Genomic DNA, 18,562 nt, shown 5'->3' with positions numbered 1-18,562 from the left:
GGGAGGTTGTGCCCATGGAGGTTCAGGTGCAAAGGCACCCCAGCACACGTTGGCCTCAGTTCCTCGTCTGCCCACAAAAACTGTGACACCAGCAGCCACATCTGTCATACCCTCACTGGGTGCCAGACTCTGAGGGCAGCCCTTTACGGGCACCCTTGTCAACCATGTTGTCCCTGTCCCCATCCTGCAGAGGAGGAAACAAAAGCCCAGAAAGGCTGCATTGTGGCCACGATCACCAGCTGGAGGCAGCCCCAGGGTCTTCAGATCACAGCCTGTTGAGAGGCCTGGTGGGGCCCCAGGAGGCCCTGGGACAGGGGTCAGGGCGTGTCCCTCAGCCCCCAAGACCAGGGATGGGAGGGACTCACCGAGGGAGGGGTATGCACACCCTCAGGATGGAGAAAGGGAGTCCCAGGCTTCTGCCTTGCTGCAAAATGCCCTCCAGGCTCCAAGCGGTCAGGGTACGGCCTGGGTCCTATTTGCTTAAACACCGTCCATTCTCCTTAAACCAAGAGCCTACCCAGAAGGGCCACGTCGGCCTGTGGCCAGAAGTTCCAGGTGCTGTGTCCTGAGCTGACCAGTCAGAGGCTGCAGCTGGGATTCTCTGCCGGGGATCTGTGGGTCCTCGGGGGCCTGAAACCAATTCTCCAGGGTTTAAATGTGTGAGAAATATTTGTCTTCATTTTGGCTATTCTAAAAAAGAACTCCCTTACCACTTATAATGACAAAACTATTTTGTGATAATTAGAAATGAAAAGATTTTCATGGACTGACATGTTTGTGTTTTTCACACTGGGGTCCAAAGATCCCAGTATCAGAAGTCCACAGAAACTGCTTCCTTTGAAAGAAGACTCTATTTGGATTTCAGACTTGAGTCTAGAGGCCTCCCTCTGGCAGACAGCAGGCACATGGGCCCAGAAGGGGCCAGTCTGGAGCCTGGAGGCACATGTTCAGCCCATCTGCCTGTCCATCCCTTGGTCTGAGGCACCCTGGCCCAGACGGCTCCTCTGGGCTCGGCCTAACTGTGTGCTTTCTGCCTCACCACTGCATCTCCTTCCTTTCCCTTGCCTAGGCTAGAAGAGATGCTCCACACATTTCAGACGCACCCTGAGTGGGGTCCCCTCCCTCTTCTCTCTCCCCTCTCTGCTTGGAGAGCCCCCTGGCAGAGATCCCCCACAAGGTTGCCCTCGGAATGCTGGCCCAGCCATCCGCCCGTGACCACCAGCTAGAACTTCTGCTGCCAGGGGCGGAGTTTTAGGAAGCCTCCTCTGTCGAGAAAGGAGACCAGCCCTCTGCTTGCTGCCTTCAGCCACCTCCAGTGGCACTGCCCTCCCAGCAACACCCAGGCTCAGGACACGGGGAATCCCCTCCACCACAGGCCAAGCCTCGGGCCTCCCTCTCTCTGACTCCCGCCCAGGTAGCCCTCAGCCAAGCAGGTGTGGGGCACCATGGGCTGAGGCCCACTCCCAGGGCTACCCAGAATTCCTCCTAGAGGCAGGGCTGCAGGAGAGCTGGGCCCGCTGTCCAGCCAGCCCCAGGCGCCCTCGTGCAGTGCTGGCCCAAGGCAGTGGGCACCAAGCTCCTCCAAGCCTGCTGCACGTCGACACCCGCCCTGAGAGGGCCAGCAGGGGAGGGAGCATGGGGTTTGGAGGCCCTGGGGCCCAGGCCCTGCCCTGTCCTCCCTGTGACTCCTCAGTGGAAACAGGCCTCATCCCCAGCCTACCCTTCCTGGTCAAGGGGAGAAGTACGTGGGCTGGCGGAGGAGTTCCTTCCCCAGACTGGCTCCTCTGAAGGTGAGGGAAGTGCCCCTTGCCTCTACACATTGGCTTCTGCTCTAAAGGACCTAGCCCAGGAGAATGAGGACCTACCGCCCTGGACAAGGGGTGGGCAGGAGCCTGGCCAGGCCAGCCCAGACCCCCAGGGCTCACAGTAGCTGCCTCTCCTCACCCCTCTTGCTGCTTCCTCTCTTAGTCACTGGCTGGCCTGCAGCCCCTGCCCACCCCAAGCCAACTGGCGCCTGTTCTTTTTCCAGGGGTGGCGATAAGCACATATGCCAAGTACTGTTACCACAAGCTGCAGAAGGCGGCCCTGACTGGGGCCAAGAAGGTACGAGCTTCTCCAGGACAGCCGGGGAGGGGTCGGCAGACTGTGCCAGTGACTCCTAGACAGGGTCCAAAGGGAGGCGAGGACCCTTGGGCAGCCAGCCTTCATGTCCTGAGGGCCCTGCTTTCCTCAAACCCAGCCTGCACATTCGGGGGTGAGGGAGTGACAGCTCATGGTGCAGAGGTGCTGCGAGGAGCCCACCTAGGCAGGTGACCGTGGAAGGCCTTGGGCAGGGTCTGCACCCTCAGTTCCAGAGCCAGTGCAGGCAAAGGAGTGTGTGGCTGGACCAGGGCATCAGATCACCAGCCTGAGTGAGGGTGGGGTGTGCTGCGACAGTGACACCAGCTGCCTCAGGCCTGCCACTGTCGGGCCGGCGTGGTGAGGTGTAGAGGGCAGGCATAGTCCATGGGCGGGCCGGGAGACCCTCGCCTCCTGGCAGCCTGCCTCTGGACCCAGCGGAGGCTCAGCCTTGTACTGCAAGGCAGGCTCAGAAGACCACCCTGTGCCCCCCTTGCTCACACTGGGCTGTCCATCTGGTTGTGGAGGTCCGAGAGCCCAGAACCATCACAGGGCTCCTCCCAGTGCTATCAGCCAGGGCTGGGCGAACCCATTCCAGGGTGGGCAGGCAGGGCAGGTAGTCCCAGCAGTGCTCTCCACTAGGTGCTTCCCTGACCCCTGGCCAGCCACTGGGACCCCTTACCACCTGGAGGAGCTCGGCAGCCACAGCCCTTCCCTCCACCTGGTCAGTCCTCCTTGTTTCAAGCCTGCATTCTGTGGCTACTCCACAGGATGGGAGCCTCAGTCACACCACACAGCTGGACCTTTTCCCTGGCCTCGTCAGGAGGTGTGGGCCTCGGCCATCCTCGGCCAGGTGCCCTCCACCCTCTCAGCCCCTATCCTCACCCAGGAAGCCCCTTAGACCCTCCTACACCTGACCCTTCCCCACCTCTGATGAAGGCAGCTGTGCCCTCACTGTTCCAGAGCCTGGCCACCCCTCCCCACTTTGTCCCCGCTCCTGATGCATTGCTCCAGTCCAGCCACAGACTTCAGAATCCACTGCCTACAACCACCACCACAGGGTAGTCTCACATGGCCCCGATCCGCCAGCCTGGCCCTGCTTGTGGCCCCAGGCAGCTCCCAGACTGGCCTGTCCAGGAGTCACTCCTACCTTTCTCCTGCATGACCAATGGGGCCTCTTGAAGCTTCAGGATGCTGTAGGGGGTCCAGCGGGAGACCCCCCCTGGTGACTCGGGTCAGGACCTTGGGGATGCCCTCAGTTCTGGCTGGACAGAAGCCTGAAGTTCACAGGGATGAGAGGACAAGAGGAGAGGAGGGGTGGCCAAGCCAGGGCAGCCCTAGGAGGGATGCAAGGGGAGGAAGGGTTGGGAGTAGGGCAGCTGGGCATGCACGCAGGGACAGAGAACTGGGCTGTCTTTGCAGGGGCTGAAGAAGCCCAACGTGGAGGAGATCCGGCACGCCAAGAATGCCGTGTTCAGCCCATCGATGTTTGGCAGTGCACTGCAGGAGGTCATGAGCATGCAGAAGGAGCGGTACCCTGATCGGCAGCTGCCCTGGGTACAGACACGGCTGTCTGAGGAGGTGCTAGCGCTCAACGGTGACCAGACGGAAGGCATCTTCAGGTGCCCTGCATCCTGGGCCCTGGTTGTGGGGGCCTCAGGTGTCTCCATCATGTGTCTCAGGAGGCTGGGGCTATTGGGCACCAGGCCCACTGGGCCTACTTCCCTGCCCCAGCCCGGGGCAGCGGGGCCAGCAGCCCTGTGCCCCTGCCTCAGAGCAGCCCCCTGAGAGGCCAGCATGTGGGCAGGGAGGGCACCCTGGAGCAAGCGGAAGGGCAGGCCACCATTCAGCCAGGAGAGGCAGGGCAGGGCCTGTGCTTAGGAGGTCAGTCAGCAGGCTCGTCCCCTGAACCACAGCATGCCTGAGCCAGCCAGGAGGGCCAGCCAGGGGCAATGCCCCTGCAGAAATGGCCACTAGGCGCCCAGAGGGCGCTTGGACCCCAGCCAGGGGCAGGGCCTGAGATGTGAGTCTAGAGAGGGACAGCATGCCCCAGCAAATGGTCCTCACCTGGGAATGAGGGTGATGGCCCCTGCCCAACGGGAGTGGCACATGGCCAGTCACTTGCTGTCATGACCCACTCCCAGGCCCCATAAGGACAGCTGGGAAAACAGGCCTGTGGGTTTGGGCCTCAGTGGCCCTATGGAGGAAAACATCTGCATGGGGGTGGCCAGCAGAGGAACAAGGAATGGTGGTTTGGGTGCATGGGGCAAGGGCCCCAAGCCACACCTCCCTCTCTGGTGGGAAAGAGGTCAACTGGGTGAAGAGAGGTCAAGTGGTCCTGACCCCTGACCTTGGGCAAGCCAAGCTTCCCTCTGAGACCCTCCCTGTGCCCTGGCAGGGTCCCTGGGGACATTGATGAGGTGAATGCCCTGAAGCTACAAGTGGACCAGTGGAAGGTGCCTACAGGCCTGGAGGACCCCCACGTCCCAGGTAAGCCCCCCGCCCCCTTGGCAGCAGGAGCAGGCCTGGTCCAGGCAGCTCAGACAGTTTGCTCTCCCTGCCCCCAGTGATGCCACGGCTCCGTCTATTTCCAGCACAGACATCCTTGCAGCCTTGCCTGCTCACAGCAGCTGCACAGCCCTCCTTTCAAGAAGTCACATTTTGCATGTCACTCCCCCACAATGCCCAGGTCTCCAGGATGAGTCCGGGCTCTCAGGACCACGAGGTTACTAGGATCTGGGCTGGTGCAGCCCATCTTGGCCAGGTGGACCCTCTCCAGTCGGGTTCCCTCCCAGTCACAATCCCCTCTCACTCCCTGGTTGCTGGTCAAGTGGGTCCCCCACCGTACTGGGCACTGCCCGGCGTGCCTGCGTAGCAGGTGGCTGAGCCCCAGCATTGTGCCTGCAGCGTCGCTGCTGAAGCTGTGGTACCGGGAGCTGGAGGAGCCCCTGATCCCACATGAGTTCTACGAGCAGTGCATCGCGCACTACGAGAGCCCCGAGGCCGCCGTGGCCGTGGTGCACGCGCTGCCTCGCATCAACCGCCTGGTGCTCTGCTACCTCATCCGCTTCCTCCAGGTGCGCCCCCTCCCCGCCCCCGCCAGGCCCATCCGGGTGTGGACATGCCCCACTCCCCTCCTCTGCCGGGCCCCACCCCCAAACCGCCCCCCGCCCAGCCTGGGCCCACCCGCCGCTCCTCCGCAGGTGTTCGTGCAGCCCGCCAACGTGGCCATCACTAAGATGGACGTCAGCAACCTGGCCATGGTGATGGCGCCCAACTGCCTGCGCTGCCGATCAGACGACCCGCGTGTCATCTTCGAGAACACTCGCAAGGAGATGTCCTTCCTGCGCGTGCTCATCCAGCACCTGGACACCAGCTTCATGGAGGGAGTTTTATAGCACGTGGGCACCGAAGGACCGAGGGTGGGGACAGAGCCGAAGCTCGGGTGCGCCTGGGCAGGGGACACGCCGGGAGGGGGGAGGGAAGGCCCCAGCCGCGGAGGTAGCATGCCAGGCTCCGCCCATGCCCGCCCCAGCCCTGGAACCCCCCCATTTCCCCACGCAGGCCCTCGGCCTGAGGGTGCAGCAAGGGCAGAGGGGCTGCAGGAAGGGCGCCTCTGGCCCCCTGCCTCGTGGCCAGTTCCATGGGCACTGCACCGCCCACTGCCGGCCATGGGCCAGCCCCGAGAAAGTGCCTTCTGTTTCCTGGAGCCAAGTGACACTGCCCCTCCTGGGCCGGCCCAAGAGCACACGCCGCCCTTCCCGGGGTGAGCTGCCTTGCTGGAGCTCCTGCGCTCAGCGTGGTCCTGTCCTGGGCCCTGCCCCGGCTGCCTCTCTCTCCTCCTCTGCCCTGTTTGTTCTCCTCAGCCACCTGGCCTGCAGTCTTCACGTTCCCCAGCCCTGCCCCGCTCCTGCTGCCTGTGGCCTCCCCGGTGACTGCACAGGAGTTGGGGGCTCTAGGGCACTGGGCTGCCTATCACTGGAGCCGGGCCCAGCTGGCCCAGGGCCCGCAGGCGCTCTCTGGGTGGGGAGGGGCCCCCAAACCAAAGTCCTCTGGGGTGGGGGCAGGGTTGGGCAGGCATTCTTGGGGCAGGGTGGGGGAGGGGCAAGAATATTTTTCTTCATGTAGCTATAAATTCAGAATCTATCCTGCACCCCAACCCACCTGTGTATAGAGATATAAATAGAGCAAAAGATATAAGAACTAAATTTGCTAATGACATAGTTTTAACCCAAATGCTATTTATCTCTGAGCTCTCCTCGCCCGTCCTCTGTGCAGAGCAAGTTGATATCATTCCTTCATTTTTTCCTCCACTTTCTTGGCTTCTGACCAAAATCCAGACCTGCCCCATCCCCATCTGGGACCTGCAGCAGATGAGAGGGAAGGACCCCGAGCTGGGGGACCAGAGGGGTGCCCAGGACTGCCCTTCCTCGAGGCCAGAGCTGGCGGGAGGTACCTAGACTCTCAGTTTGTACATTTTCCATTTTGGAATTTTGGGTTCCAGTTGTTGTGAGACTTAATTTCTCCCCAGTTTTTATATATATATATTTTTTAGAGTTGTTTTTATTTATTATTAAAACCAAGCCCAGCCCTGCCGAGGCCCAGGTGTCCCCTGGGGGAGCATCTTCAGTCGGGTGGTTTCGGGGCCTGGGCGGGGGCGACCCGGCCACAGACTCTCATCCTGACGCACGGACTCGAGAGGTGACAACACTTGGTGTGAATAAAATCCATATGGATACTTGCGAGCCATGGTCGCTGCCTGTCGCCTCCCGCCCCTCTGGTCGCTGCGGGTGTCTGGGTGGGAAGCTGGGCAGCGCCCCACGGCGGCCAGCTGGTTGCTGGTACGGGCACCTGGGCGGACGGGCCAGGCGGGGGAGGGGGCGGGGCGCGGCTGCTTCCTGGGAATGGGGGCGAGACGCCCACCGGGGTATCGGAGTGGACCCCGACTGCGGGGGGCTCCGACCTGCCCCCGACTCGGCAGCGGCTTCTAGGCAGCGTGTGTGTTCACGTCTTTACGCGGTTCCTGGGAGGACACGCACACTGTCCGCCGAGCCGCGCTCAGGACGGGGGAGGCGAGCGGCCGCCGGCGCCCCGAGCCCAGCACCCCGCCTTCAGGCGGCCGGGCAAGAAAGAGCGTCGGGGCCGCCGGAACTCAAATCGCGAGGCCGCGGCCGCCGGAGGACGGGTGTTCGCGCAGCGCGGCCCCCGCGTGACCCTCTGACGGCTTCCGGCCTGGAGGAGGATGTGGCTGGCGTGCGGGGCGCTCCGGGCCTGGGCTCGGTCTCCGGGGGCCCGGGCCTGCGGCGGGAGCGGGGGCGTCCCCTACACGCAGGGCCAGAGCCCCGAGCCCCGGACGCGCGAGTACTTTTACTACGTGGATCATCAGGGCCAGGTGGGCTGGGGGCGGGGCCTGTGCCGGCCAGGGAAGGGCCGGAGAGAGTGCCCGGGGCGGGCGGGGCCGGGGGAGGGTCCTCGAGGGGGCGGGGCCAGAGGAAGGTCCCCCCCCAGAGGGCGGGGCTGGAGGAGGGCCCGAGGGGCGGGGCTGGAGAGAGTGCCCCCCGAAGGGGCGGGGCCGGAGGGAGGTCCCCCAAGGGGGCGGGGCTGGAGGAGGGCCCGAGGAACGGGGCCGGAGAGTGTGGCCCCCGAGGGGGCGGGGCCGGAGGAAGGTCCCTCAAGGGGGCGGGGCTTGGAGGAGTGCCGGAGGAACGGGGCTGGAGAGAGTGCCCCCCGAGGGGGCGGGGCTGGAGGAAGGTCCCAGAGGGGGCGGGCTGGAGGGGTGGGCGGGGTCTCTAAGGTAAGTGAATCCGACTCTACTGAGCTCAGGGGCCAGAGCACTGCATCCCCAGTCCCGCCCCGCCTGCTTTGGAAAACCTGGCCGGGGCATCCGGCATATCCGGGAGGAGGCAAGTCAGGTCGCCGCCGCGGAAGTGGTGGCGTATCTGACTAGAAATTTGAAAGGAGGGAAGAGGTGCGGGGAAGGCATGCCAGCCGAGAACCGGTGCGCGAGGACGCACGGCCCCGCGTGCGGAGCAGATGCGGGAAAGTCGGCAGGCCACCAGGTTTACCCACGCGCCTCCCTGCACGTGGTGTGCACAGAGCGACGGGGCCGGCTCCATCGGGCTTCAAGCTGGGACTCATGGGCCTCGGCCTGCCCCTCTGTCTGCAGCTTTTCCTGGATGACTCCAAGATGAAGAACTTTACCACCTGCTTCAAAGGTACTGCTGCGCCCTCCTCCCCACCTTCCTTCTCCCTTCGGAAAGGGCCCTGGCGAGCTCCGCTCCCCGCCCTGCCCGCGGGCTGCCCACAGCAGGGGGCTGGGCGTCCTGCGCTCAAGAGCCTGGATGTCTAGGCTGAGGCCGGGGCCAGCTCTTGGCGCGGCCCAGGGCGAGCCGCCCGCCTCGGGGAGCATGGTGAGCAGCCGCGCCCTTCGCCCCCCCAGACCCGCAGTTCCTGGTCACCTTCTTCTCCCGCCTGAGACCCAACCGCAGCGGGCGCTACGAAGCCTCCTTCCCCTTCCTCTCGCTCTGCGGCAGGGAGCGCAACTTCCTGCGCTGCGAGGACCGGCCCGTGGTCTACACGCACCTGCTGGCCGCGGGCCCCGCGCCCCCGCGCCTCTCCTACTGCGGCGGCGGCGAGGCCCTGACGGTGCCCTTCGAGCCCGCGCGCCTGCTGCCCCTGGCCGCCAACGGGCGCCTCTACCACCCGGCGCCGGAGCGCGCGGGCGGCGTGGGCCTGGTGCGCTCGGCCCTGGCCTTCGAGCTCAGCGCCTGCTTCGAGTACGCGCCCGGCGCGCCCGCGCTGCCCTCGCACGTGCGCTGGCAGGGCCGCCGCCTCGCCCTCACCATGGACTTGGCCCCGCTGCTGGCCGCCGCCCCGCCGCCCTGAGCTCCCTCCGCCCTCCCGGCGTCCCCGGCCCGCGTCGCTGCGCACGCGCCACCCGGAGAGCGCGCCGGCCGAGTGCGCGTGCGCGGCGGAGGTGCGCCGTGGCCCCGCCCCGCCCGGCGCTGTCCGTGGTGCTGCCGCGGCCCGGGCCCCGACGGCCGGGAGGGTCGGGGTCGCGGGCCCTTCCTCTCCCTCCCCACACCCTGGGCTGGGGGCGTCCTCCAGTTCGGCCCGCGCTCGCGACGGCAAGCCTGGGCGTCCGGGCGGGAGGCGCGGAGGCCCCAGTGCGCTTGCGCGATCGGCGCCCGCCCCCCTCCCTTGCCCGGCGCTGCTCGGTGGCCAGGGCGCCGGGCTCGGCGGGGGAGCCGCGCCGCGGGAGCGTCAGGTGAGGGGGCGCCCGACCCAAGGTCAGCGGGCGTGGGGGCGGGATGGCGCCGTCCCGGCTCTGCCACCGGCGCGCACCGAGAAGGGCGTGCGGCCTGGCGGGGACCACGCCCTGCCCTGAACCGGCCGGGGACAAATCCGCGCTGGAGGGGGTGCAGGGGACGCCGTGGGGGGTCGAGGCACCCCACTCGGGCCTCCCACTGCACTCGAGGGGCTCGCAGGGCTTCCTCCCTCTCCCCTCCATCCCTTGCACAGATGGGCGCCCTGGAGACAGTGACAGCCATCACCGAATCCTGTGTGCGCCGCCCCGCCCCCTGCCAGCCGGATTAGGGGGTTGTCCGCTGGGTAAAAGGATTTCTGGACTGGCCTCCCCTGCTCTTCCCACCTGGGCCCTCATCCCTGCCCAGGCCGGCCCTTCTACACGAATCAACATCTAGGGGGTCTCCATGTGAACAGCAGTACCCCACGTCCTGAGGAGGAGGCCAAGAACCTCCACTTGAAAGGCCTTGCCGCTGGAGACTGGGTGGAGGAGCCCTGGGCCAGCCCTTTTGCTCAAAGAAATGGATCCCAGGGGCCCAGAGAATGCCTCCAGCTTCTTGGGGTTCACACACATCCTAAGACACCTGGGAACCGCCTCTGCCTGGGCAAAGCTGTTCCATTAAAACTTGCTGTGCCTACCTCACCTCTAGTGACTTTAAGTAATCATGTGAGTTACAATTTAGAGCAAGATTTAAACGAATACCAAGGCCCCTTGGTACCTTTCCACATGACTCACTCTCGCCAAAGGGGAGAACTGGTGAACAGGCAGGTGTTCAGAGCAGGGACCACTTGAGGTATGGCCAGGAGCTGGGTGACAGCACACCCTCAGCCTCACCATCCCTGGCTCTGGACTGGCTAGTTTCTCAGCCAAGGTCCCCACCTTTAAAACTGTACCCGGAACTGTGTACTGTACCTGGTACTAAACCCAGGCCTTCCCGTCTTTCTAGGATCAGAGTTGCATGTGTGTAAACCTCCAAAACACTACTCACTCCTTCACAGTCCAGGAGGTCACTGCTCCTAGAGCCCACTTGGGGAACTACACTAAAAACTCGGTGGCCCAGGCCCCTTTGACACCACAGCTGTCCCAGGGCCCCACCTACCCCCAAAGACAGAAACACTTTTCTGCGAGCCAGCATGGAGAACACAGGCCCATAGCTTCTAAACTGACTCTCTTAGTGTCTGTCTCATCCTCCAATTCTCTAACAAGTTCCCTGAGAAAATCCCCAATTCTAGCTAAGCTGTCCCACCTACTCCCACCCCCAGGAGGCAGAACAGGGGCTGGACAAAGCTGGGATTTGATTTTCCTGTGGCTGGTGGCTCCACTCAGACTAGTTCTGCCCAAGTCACAACAGGTGAATCCCAAGGTTGGGGACAGAGCATGACTTCTAGGGATAAAACAACTAGCATTAACACTGGGTCAAGGTCAAGCAAGGACAGGGACACGGGCAGCTTGGGGCCTGAGGCCTTGCCCTGGGGGCACAAAAAGGACCTCTGCTCTGGGCTCTGTGCCTGATGAGGTCTCATGCCCGTCCCCACTGGGTCCATGTGGAGACCATGTGGACAAGGAGATGTGTCTGCCAGAGCCTGCTCTTTCCCTTCCAGCCCATTTGGGTAACTGGGCCCTGGATTTCACTGCCCATGTGTCCCCAAGCCTACACCTCACACCAACCTCTTGCACCCTAGATCCAAGGAGTGATCAGTTGCTAGGGCGTGGAGGGCAACGTGACCTCAACATCCACATGCATGATCAGGAAGCCACTCACAGTGCCAGGAACACGGAGATGTGAATAGAAGGGGGCTGGGTGGAGTTGGCTCTCCCCAGCGGCCAGTGTAGCAAGACTCTGAGGACGTCAGAATTTCTAAGTTGGAATCTGATGCCCCAGATCTTTATCACTGTTTTTGTAAAGGAGAGCAATGAATGTTTTATTTATCAGTTTCTTGAACTGATGTACAGCTTTTCAAAAATTAGACACAGGGTGTGGGCCTTCATCCATGCTCTTTGCTGGCTCTCAAATGTAAGGGCAGGCCTGCCAACCTGTGTTTCCAGAGGTGCATCCCATCGCGGGCCACACTGTAGGGAGGCTGGTGAGGAGACTGCAGCTTCTGGTCCACGGCCAGTCCCGCGGGAGATGGCCCCAGGGGCGCCCACACTACTGCTGCTGTCACTACTGTTGGTGCCCAGTCTCCCACTCCACGCTGCCGGATGCCCCACCACCTGCCGCTGCTACAGCACCACAGTGGAGTGTGGCGCTCTGCGGCTGCGCGTCATCCCACCTGGACTCCCACCCGGGACGCAGGTGGGCACCACGTGGGACCACCAGCTGCGGGCTAGGGGTACCTGCGACAGGGAGAAAAGGGGTGTGTGAGCGCCCCAAGTGGCTAGATGGGGCACCCTAGGGAAGAAGCAGACTCCCTCAGCAGGGTAAATACCCACCCTCCCTCTCTTCCTCCGGCCGCAGACGCTGTTCCTGCAGGACAACAGCATCGCGAACCTGGAGCCAGGCATCCTGGCGCCCCTCACTGCCCTGCGCCATCTCTACCTGCACAACAACAGCCTGCGTGCCCTGGAGCCAGGCACCTTCCGCGCGCAGCCACGCCTGCTGGAGCTGGCACTCACAGGCAACCGGCTACATGGTTTGCGCATCGGTGCTTTCACTGGCCTGGCCCAGCTGCGTGTACTCTACCTGGCTGGTAACCAGCTGGTGCAGTTGCTGGATTTCACCTTCCTGCACCTGCCGGTGAGGGGGGTGGGGATGGGGCAAGAAGGGGTCCTCCTGTACTGCTACCTGCCCTGCTGGGTTGGAGCAGTGAAGGGGAGAAAAGTCAACTTAAGTATAGCCTGGTAAGAAGAGGACCTGTCCCCCAGGACCCCCTTCCCTGATGGTCTGCTGTCCCTGCTTCAGCGACTGCAGGAGCTGCACCTGCAAGAAAACAGCATTGAGCTGCTGGAGGACCAGGCCTTGGCCGGGCTCTCCTCGCTGGCACTGCTAGACCTCAGCAGGAACCAGCTGGGCACCATCAGCCGTGAGGCCCTGCAGCCCCTGGCCAGCCTGCAGGTCCTGCGCCTCACAGGTACCTCTTTCTGGGGCAAGGGGGTCTCATGCAAAGTTGTCTTCTTTGGCCACAGTGGTGTCAGTAGGGAGCAGGCACAGGTGTGGAGGGGGCTCCCATGGCAGTGCTTCTGAGCTGCAGACCATCAGGCAGCACTCTGGAGGGCCACACCACTACCTGCAGCAATAACAAGGCTGCTAGGAATTGGGATGTTGGTAGGGACACAACTCAGGGACCTTGCCTAAGCGAGACAGAAAAGGTAGAGGTCTCTGGACAGACTGGACAGAGTTGAGGGGCTTGCACACTTTGGGGCCATTTGATGGCAGGCAGGCAAAAACTGGAAAGATGAGCTCAGGACTGGGAGCCTTTCCAAGAGATAATAACTGAAGACAAGGCTGACAAGATTTGCAAAATTTTAGTGGCAGTGGATGTCTATGGGGGGACAGAGTTTCCCCCAAAATAGTGGAACTTGTTGCAGGGAGAGACCTGAGAAGCAGGGACTTTCTTAGAGATTGGTGAAGTGAACTGGTTGTGCATCACAGAACTAAAGGAGCCAGGGAAGAGCCTGCCCACACTCCAAGGAGCTTGGAGTCAGAGAAGGGGTGGCAGGGGCCCTCAACTCTGTGGGAGGTGGGCAAAGGGCTCCTGCGCTGCCCGCAAGAAGCCCAACTGCACAGGCTGCGTTCTGGGCCACCCCTGAGCTACCTGCCCACTGCCGCTCTGCCCGCAGGGAACCCATGGCGCTGTGACTGTGCCCTGCACTGGCTGGGAGCCTGGATCAAGGAGGACGGCCAGCGGCTGCTCAGCTCCAGGGACAAGAAGATCACGTGTGCGGAGCCCCCGCGCCTGGCTCTTCAGAGTCTTCTGGACGTCTCTGGCAGTAGCCTCATCTGCATCCCGCCTTCTGTGCACGTGGAGCCGCTGGAGGTGACGGCCAACCTGGGGGAGGACCTGCGGGTGGCCTGCCAGGCTTCCGGCTACCCGCAGCCCCTGGTGACCTGGAGAAAGCTGGCCCAGCCTCGCGAGGGGCAGCCGCGCGCGCAGGCCCAGCCGGAGGGCGGCGTGCCAGGCCCGGGCGCGCCCGCGGCCCCCGACACGGGCAGCGGCATGCTCTTCCTCGCCAATATCACCCTGGCCCACGCCGGCAAGTACGAGTGCGAGGCCTCCAACGCCGGCGGCGCCGCCCGCGTGCCCTTCCAGCTGCTGGTCAACCTGTCCCGGCCGCCGCCGCCCCCGCCGCCGGCCGCCGGCCGCGAGCCCCTGCACGAGGCGGGCAGCCTGGCCTTCCGCGCGCTGGGCCTGGCCACGCAGGCGGCGGTGGCGGCGGCCATCGCGCTGCTGGCGCTCACGGCGCTGCTGCTGGCCGCCCTCATCTTCCGCGGGCGGCGCGGGCCACGGGCGCCGGGGCCGCCGGGCGAGGGCGCGCTGTTCGTCAACGACTACTCGGACGGGCCCTGCACCTTCGCGCAGCTCGAGGAGCTCCGCGGCGAGCGCGGCCACGAGATGTTCGTCATCGACCGCTCCAAGCTACTCCTCGCCGACCGCCCGGCCGCCCGCGGGACGCGCTGCTGAGGGGCGCGCGCTAATGACGCGGCTCGCTCGCGCATGCGCCGGCGCCGTCAGTAAAGGGTGGAAGCTGCGCAGTGTGCGGCGAGCCTTATGTGGGCCCGGGGGCGGGGGACCCCGGCTCTGCGCTCCCGGGGTGCGGACCGAGGGTGGCCAGGGAGGCTCCCGACGCCCGCACTGAGGCCCTCCAGGAAAGACCCCGCCCAGAGCGACCCAACCTCCAGCTCGGCAGGGCCCGGCCGCCCGGCACCGGCCTCCTGCACCTGCCCACGGGGGAGGGGCGCCTGGCCGCGCCGCCAGGCCCACACGCTGCGAGCTGCTGGGGATGCCCGGGAAGGGGAGGGGGCGGCACACTAGAAGACAGCTCTTACCCAGCAGCCATGCTGGGGTGCCAGCAGAGCCAGGGACAGGTCACTCTGACCAATTAGGACAGAAAAAACAGCCACAAATTTAAGTTCCAAACGCACTCCACATTTGTACCTTAAGGACACTCTCTGGCCCCAAAGCCCAGCCAACAGGCGGCCTCCTGGGTGCCAGGGCAGGGAGAACCGTGAGAAGCCCCGGAGTGCATGGAGACCCAACCCTCCCTGAAGCAGGCCCCTGCCCCAACTTAAACCTCAGGGCAGTCTGCTCTTGGGAAGGACCCGAAGAGCACACTCTCTCTCAGCTCACAGCTGAGACCCCAGGAAATTCCACAGAGAGGACCAGGATGCTGGAGGGCAGCCAAGCGCAGCTAAACCAAGCGGGCCTGAAACGCAGCCCTCAGGCCCACAGATGGTCAGCCAGTCAGGAGAGCAGGAGCAAGGCAGACTGCCCAGAGCACTGCAGAAAGCACGGGGAAGCTCAAGGTGCGCCCAAAAGCAGGAAAATGAGAGACCAGTGCCTTTGTGTCAGGCCTCTAGCAGGGTCCCAGCAAAGGCTCCGCCTAGCCAAGTGGGGGAGCAGCCTTCAGCAGCCCTGGACCCCAGGACAGCCTGTCTCTCACCCAGAGCTCAGAGATCACAAGCTAAAGTAGTCTGCAGCTAAGCGCCCATAGATGTCCGTGGTCCAGAGCACATGGGCACGCCCTGAGGCCAGCAGCAGTTGGTGCAACTCAGCTTCCACACGGGCAAACTTTTCCTCATTGATGGAGGCCTCCAGCAGGACAGAGGCAGGCGGCGGCCAGGGCAGGCCCTCATAGCAGTCCACAGGAAAGGGGTGCACCACTGTGCGCAGCTCAGCCTGTGCCGCCGAGTCCCGCAGGAGCTCCTTAAGGCCTGCCATGGACAATGGGTTGCCATAGAGACCGAGGTAGCGGAGGCTGGCACAGCGGGTCAGCACAGGGAGTGTGGCCAGTAGCTGGGTATCGGCAAGCTGGCACTCGGTCAGCTCAAGGTGCAGCAGTGTGGCTGCTGCTGCCTGCAGCAGACCCTGGAAGGGCTCCAGCTGGCTGCCAGACAGGTCATTGCCACTTAGGTCCAACTTCTTGAGGTGGACAGCATGGGGACTCCGTGCCAGGAAGCGCAGGTCCTCAGGCAGCAGGGCGCAGAAGGCCAACTCCAGGCTCTCCAGGGGACTCTGCAGGGTGCTGCAAAGGATACAAGAGGTCACGAACAGGCAAGGCCAGGGGAAAGTCTCATGGAGGGGAGGGAAGGAGTGCAGCAATAGTGGGGCCTGCTCACCTGAGCAGCTGGTCCAGCCGCCCTGAGAGGAGAGAGGAGCCCATGCTGAGCTCCCGAAGACAGGTAAAGCGGCCCATCTGAGCTAGGAAGTATCGGAAGTTGTCCTCACCATCCACGGAGGGCTGCCGTGAGTCCCCATGGACGTAGTGCAGCCGCAGGCTGGCCAGATGCTGGAAGCGGGCCACATGTGGGATAATGACGGACAGGCCGCGAAGGCCCAAGTTGTTGAAGCGCAGGTCCACTCGCCGCAGACAGCCCGCATCCAGAAGCTGCAGCAGGGCCACGGTGTTGCGCATGGGCAGGTCCTCAGCCCGCAGGTCTCGGCAACAGAGCCGCAGCGGGCTGCCAACGCTGCTGCGGAGCGCCTCCCGCAAGAATGCATAAGAGGCCCGGTTTACCCGCAGATCCACACGCACCTCCACAGGAATGGGGTCCAGCCCGGGCTCCACAGTCCCGCCCTGCTGCTGTGCGATGCATGTCCGGGCCACAGCTGCTGTGCAGTCCCACATGCTCATGGTGCCGGGGTCCTGCTCCACACCATCATCCAGGAGGCCTGTCATGTCCAGCACCCGCAGGGCATGCTTCCTGGGAGCATGGGTGGGCTGAAGCAGGAGACAAGGGGGCAGAGCCCACACCCACTCCCAGATACCTTGGGACAAGAGCAACATGCCTGTTCCTGCACTGACCTCTTGTACCAGCCTGGAACCTCTCAGGGGACCCTCTTTGCACCCCCCCAGGCCTGAGGGCCCCTCAGGCAAGCCCATACCTGCAGAGGGGCTGTGTGCCAGCCTCAGTCTCTGGGGTGTGGAGCCGGGCTGTCAGCCCCAGGATCACGGCCTGCATGCTCTCTGTGCTGGGCCGCTCCTGCAGCAGGGCTCGGCTGCAGTGGGCACACTCCTGAAGCAGCTGCTGGAAGCTGAGCAGTGGGAAGGGCCACGTGTGCACCAGCTCGCGCAGCACGACGGTCTTCTTGTCCATGAAGGCCACCTTGAACAGCAGAGGGAAGAGCTCGCGAGGCAGCAGGGGCAGAGCCTGGCAGGCAGCTGGCTGGCACTGGAGCACCTGCCGCGTGCTCAGGAACACAAGCGTGTGCATGGTGCTGGGCCCGGCAGGAAGCCACCTGTGGGGAAGGGCTCTTCAGCAGGGAGGACACCACAGAACATGACCAGGCCACAGCCCCATCCATGCACTGGTAGTGGGAAAGCCCAGCATGGGGCTTGGCACAGAGCTGGTGCTCCGTGGAGCATCTCAGCACCTAAGAGCAAGTGCTAGGTGCCTAGCAAGGGGCTGGGAAGAGTGGAAAGGAGGGCAAGGTCACCTCCCAGTCCCCACTCTCTAGCAGTGTGGGGGCTTCTTTAGGAACACAAAGCCATCAAGCAATATGTAAATAGCATGCCACCAGAAGTGACCAGCTGGCCTGGGTATGCTTTTTATGGCTGTTGCTCTGCAGGGGCTCCCATCTGTACTCCCTGCCCCTCAAATCACAAACCTATCTATCAGAAGTCCTCCCTTCCTCAAAGGAGAATAAAACTTAGGCCCCTCCCCCGACACACAAGCACTAGAGGTGGTGGCACATTCCCAGGGGACTGGAAGCTACATCACAGTTCCCTCCCCTCTCCTTCGTAGAGGCCTCGTGCAGGACACCCTTGGATTCACAGCACAGCAGAGGGGCGGGAAGCACAGGTGCAGGCAGATAGAAATGACCAGGACTAGGGAACACAGAGTCCAGACAGCCTGAGTGACACAAGCTCTCAGCGCAACCCCCTGTCCCACTACTCTCCAGGAGCATTGGCAGGCATGGAGACCCCTGGAGGTTTGCAGAAAGCAACCCTCACCCACCGAGGTCATTGTCATCTGTCTAAATATCTCCCTCTTCCCTGGAGAACCATGTTGAGAAACCAAGTCTCAAACCCTTGGGATTCAGAAGGCCCCAGGCCAGGGATTGTTCAGATGGGTAGAGGCCACTGCCGAAGGGACATCCAAGCTGACAAAGGGCACACAGGAGATGCCTGAGGCCACAGGGTACCCCAGGTGTCACCTCTGCTACTGATTTCAGCAGCCGCAGCAGCAGCAACACTTAGCCAACTTACTGTGCGCCAGGCACCTCATCCTCAAAACTGCTTCCCGGTCATCCCCCTGAAAACAGATTAGAAAACCAAGACCTAGGCCTTGCTCGACCAAGGTCACAGCCTGGGTGATGAGCTGGGGCAGGGGGCAGTCTGGCCCCAGAGCCCCTGCTTTCGCGGACCTCACACACAACACAAGCCCTTAGGGCACTGGTTCCTGAGGAGCCCCGAACGCCAAACCCTCGGCCTCGCTCTGCCTGGACAAATCTCGCGAGGACGATTCATACCTCGCTGTAACAGGACAGACCAACCGAGCACCTGTCACGAGAGGAAATGAAAGCAGCCAGTGGTCACCGTGGGAGGAGCCTTTGTGCGGCCGCCCCCGCCCGGCTCCTCCCGGCCTCGAGCCGCAGGAGGCGCTGAGCCCACCGCCCTCGGCCTCCCGGGCGGGGTCTGCCCATCTAAGCCTGTGTATCGTCCCCGGCCGACGCCGCTCAGGCCGGCGCGGAGCTCCAGGTGCTTCCCCAGCCAGCAGCCGCCCCGCCCGGGCTCCCGCCCCGCCTCCCGGTCAGCGCCGCCCCGAGCGCCGCGTCCGCCTCCAGCGTCCAGGCAGGGCCGGGGGCACACGCCGCCCAATCAGCCCCCGGCCTCGCTCACCGGCCCCGAAGCAGCGGCCACCACCGCCGGCCCCGCCCCGCCGTCCGGGGCGCCCCGCCCAGCGCCGCCGCGCGCCGCGATGACGTAGCCGCCCCCCATTGGCCTCCCCGCCAGGGCCCCCGGATTGGCTGCCTCAGC

The 18,562-nt window shown here is 63.9% G+C and overlaps 4 protein-coding genes across 22 annotated transcripts in view; 3 read left to right on the top strand and 1 right to left on the bottom strand.

The window, feature by feature from the left end:
- Positions 1-6,865, top strand: part of ARHGAP39 (Rho GTPase activating protein 39) — a 124,766-nt gene extending 117,901 nt beyond the window's left edge. For 5 of the 6 annotated variants that reach the window (XM_044780878.2, XM_044780881.2, XM_070481912.1 and 2 more), the window contains exons 8-12: positions 2,030-2,103; positions 3,541-3,740; positions 4,517-4,608; positions 5,026-5,195; positions 5,322-6,865. In XM_044780878.2, the coding sequence (XP_044636813.1) occupies positions 2,030-2,103; positions 3,541-3,740; positions 4,517-4,608; positions 5,026-5,195; positions 5,322-5,516 (731 nt within the window). In that variant the 3' untranslated portion in view covers positions 5,517-6,865. The remainder of the gene's footprint in view (positions 1-2,029; positions 2,104-3,540; positions 3,741-4,516; positions 4,609-5,025; positions 5,196-5,321) is intronic. The other variant, XM_044780883.2, reaches the window with a different exon arrangement.
- Positions 6,866-7,324: 459 nt separating this feature from the next.
- C12H8orf82 (chromosome 12 C8orf82 homolog) lies at positions 7,325-10,066 on the top strand. The gene is made up of 3 exons (XM_070481924.1): positions 7,325-7,510; positions 8,285-8,333; positions 8,558-10,066. The coding sequence occupies exons 1-3, from the start codon at positions 7,361-7,363 to the stop codon at positions 9,001-9,003; spliced, it is 645 nt and encodes a 214-aa protein (XP_070338025.1). The 5' UTR covers positions 7,325-7,360; the 3' UTR covers positions 9,004-10,066.
- On the top strand, positions 8,293-14,113 carry LRRC24 (leucine rich repeat containing 24). 7 transcript variants are annotated; one of them, XM_044780924.2, is made up of 6 exons: positions 9,619-9,729; positions 10,687-10,775; positions 11,471-11,720; positions 11,883-12,161; positions 12,327-12,495; positions 13,205-14,113. In XM_044780924.2, exons 3-6 carry the CDS (start codon positions 11,553-11,555, stop codon positions 14,044-14,046), a joined length of 1,458 nt encoding a protein of 485 aa, XP_044636859.1. In that variant the 5' UTR covers positions 9,619-9,729; positions 10,687-10,775; positions 11,471-11,552; the 3' UTR covers positions 14,047-14,113. The 7 variants fall into 7 exon arrangements, with proteins under 7 accessions (XP_044636858.1, XP_044636857.1, XP_070338016.1 ...); XM_070481916.1 differs by lacking the exon at positions 9,619-9,729 and adding an exon at positions 10,074-10,090 and having other exon boundaries at positions 12,290-12,495; XM_044780923.2 differs by lacking the exons at positions 9,619-9,729; positions 10,687-10,775 and adding an exon at positions 8,293-8,333.
- Positions 14,114-14,489: 376 nt separating this feature from the next.
- On the bottom strand, positions 14,490-18,501 carry LRRC14 (leucine rich repeat containing 14). 8 transcript variants are annotated; one of them, XM_014858166.3, is made up of 6 exons: positions 18,425-18,500; positions 18,055-18,085; positions 17,792-17,837; positions 16,468-16,688; positions 15,702-16,286; positions 14,490-15,607 (listed from the first exon to the last, which is right to left on the bottom strand). In XM_014858166.3, the coding sequence occupies exons 4-6, from the start codon at positions 16,677-16,679 to the stop codon at positions 15,040-15,042; spliced, it is 1,365 nt and encodes a 454-aa protein (XP_014713652.1). In that variant the 5' UTR covers positions 16,680-16,688; positions 17,792-17,837; positions 18,055-18,085; positions 18,425-18,500; the 3' UTR covers positions 14,490-15,039. The 8 variants fall into 8 exon arrangements, with proteins under 8 accessions (XP_014713652.1, XP_044636854.1, XP_070338021.1 ...); XM_044780919.2 differs by having other exon boundaries at positions 16,468-16,821; positions 18,425-18,490; XM_070481920.1 differs by having other exon boundaries at positions 16,468-16,821; positions 17,792-18,085; positions 18,425-18,495.
- Between the last annotated feature and the right edge of the window lie 61 nt (positions 18,502-18,562).

Source organism: Equus asinus, chromosome 12 (genome assembly GCF_041296235.1).
Source record: "Equus asinus isolate D_3611 breed Donkey chromosome 12, EquAss-T2T_v2, whole genome shotgun sequence".
Lineage (NCBI taxonomy): Eukaryota > Metazoa > Chordata > Mammalia > Perissodactyla > Equidae > Equus > Equus asinus.
This window is presented reverse-complemented; position numbering and strand designations above follow the sequence as displayed.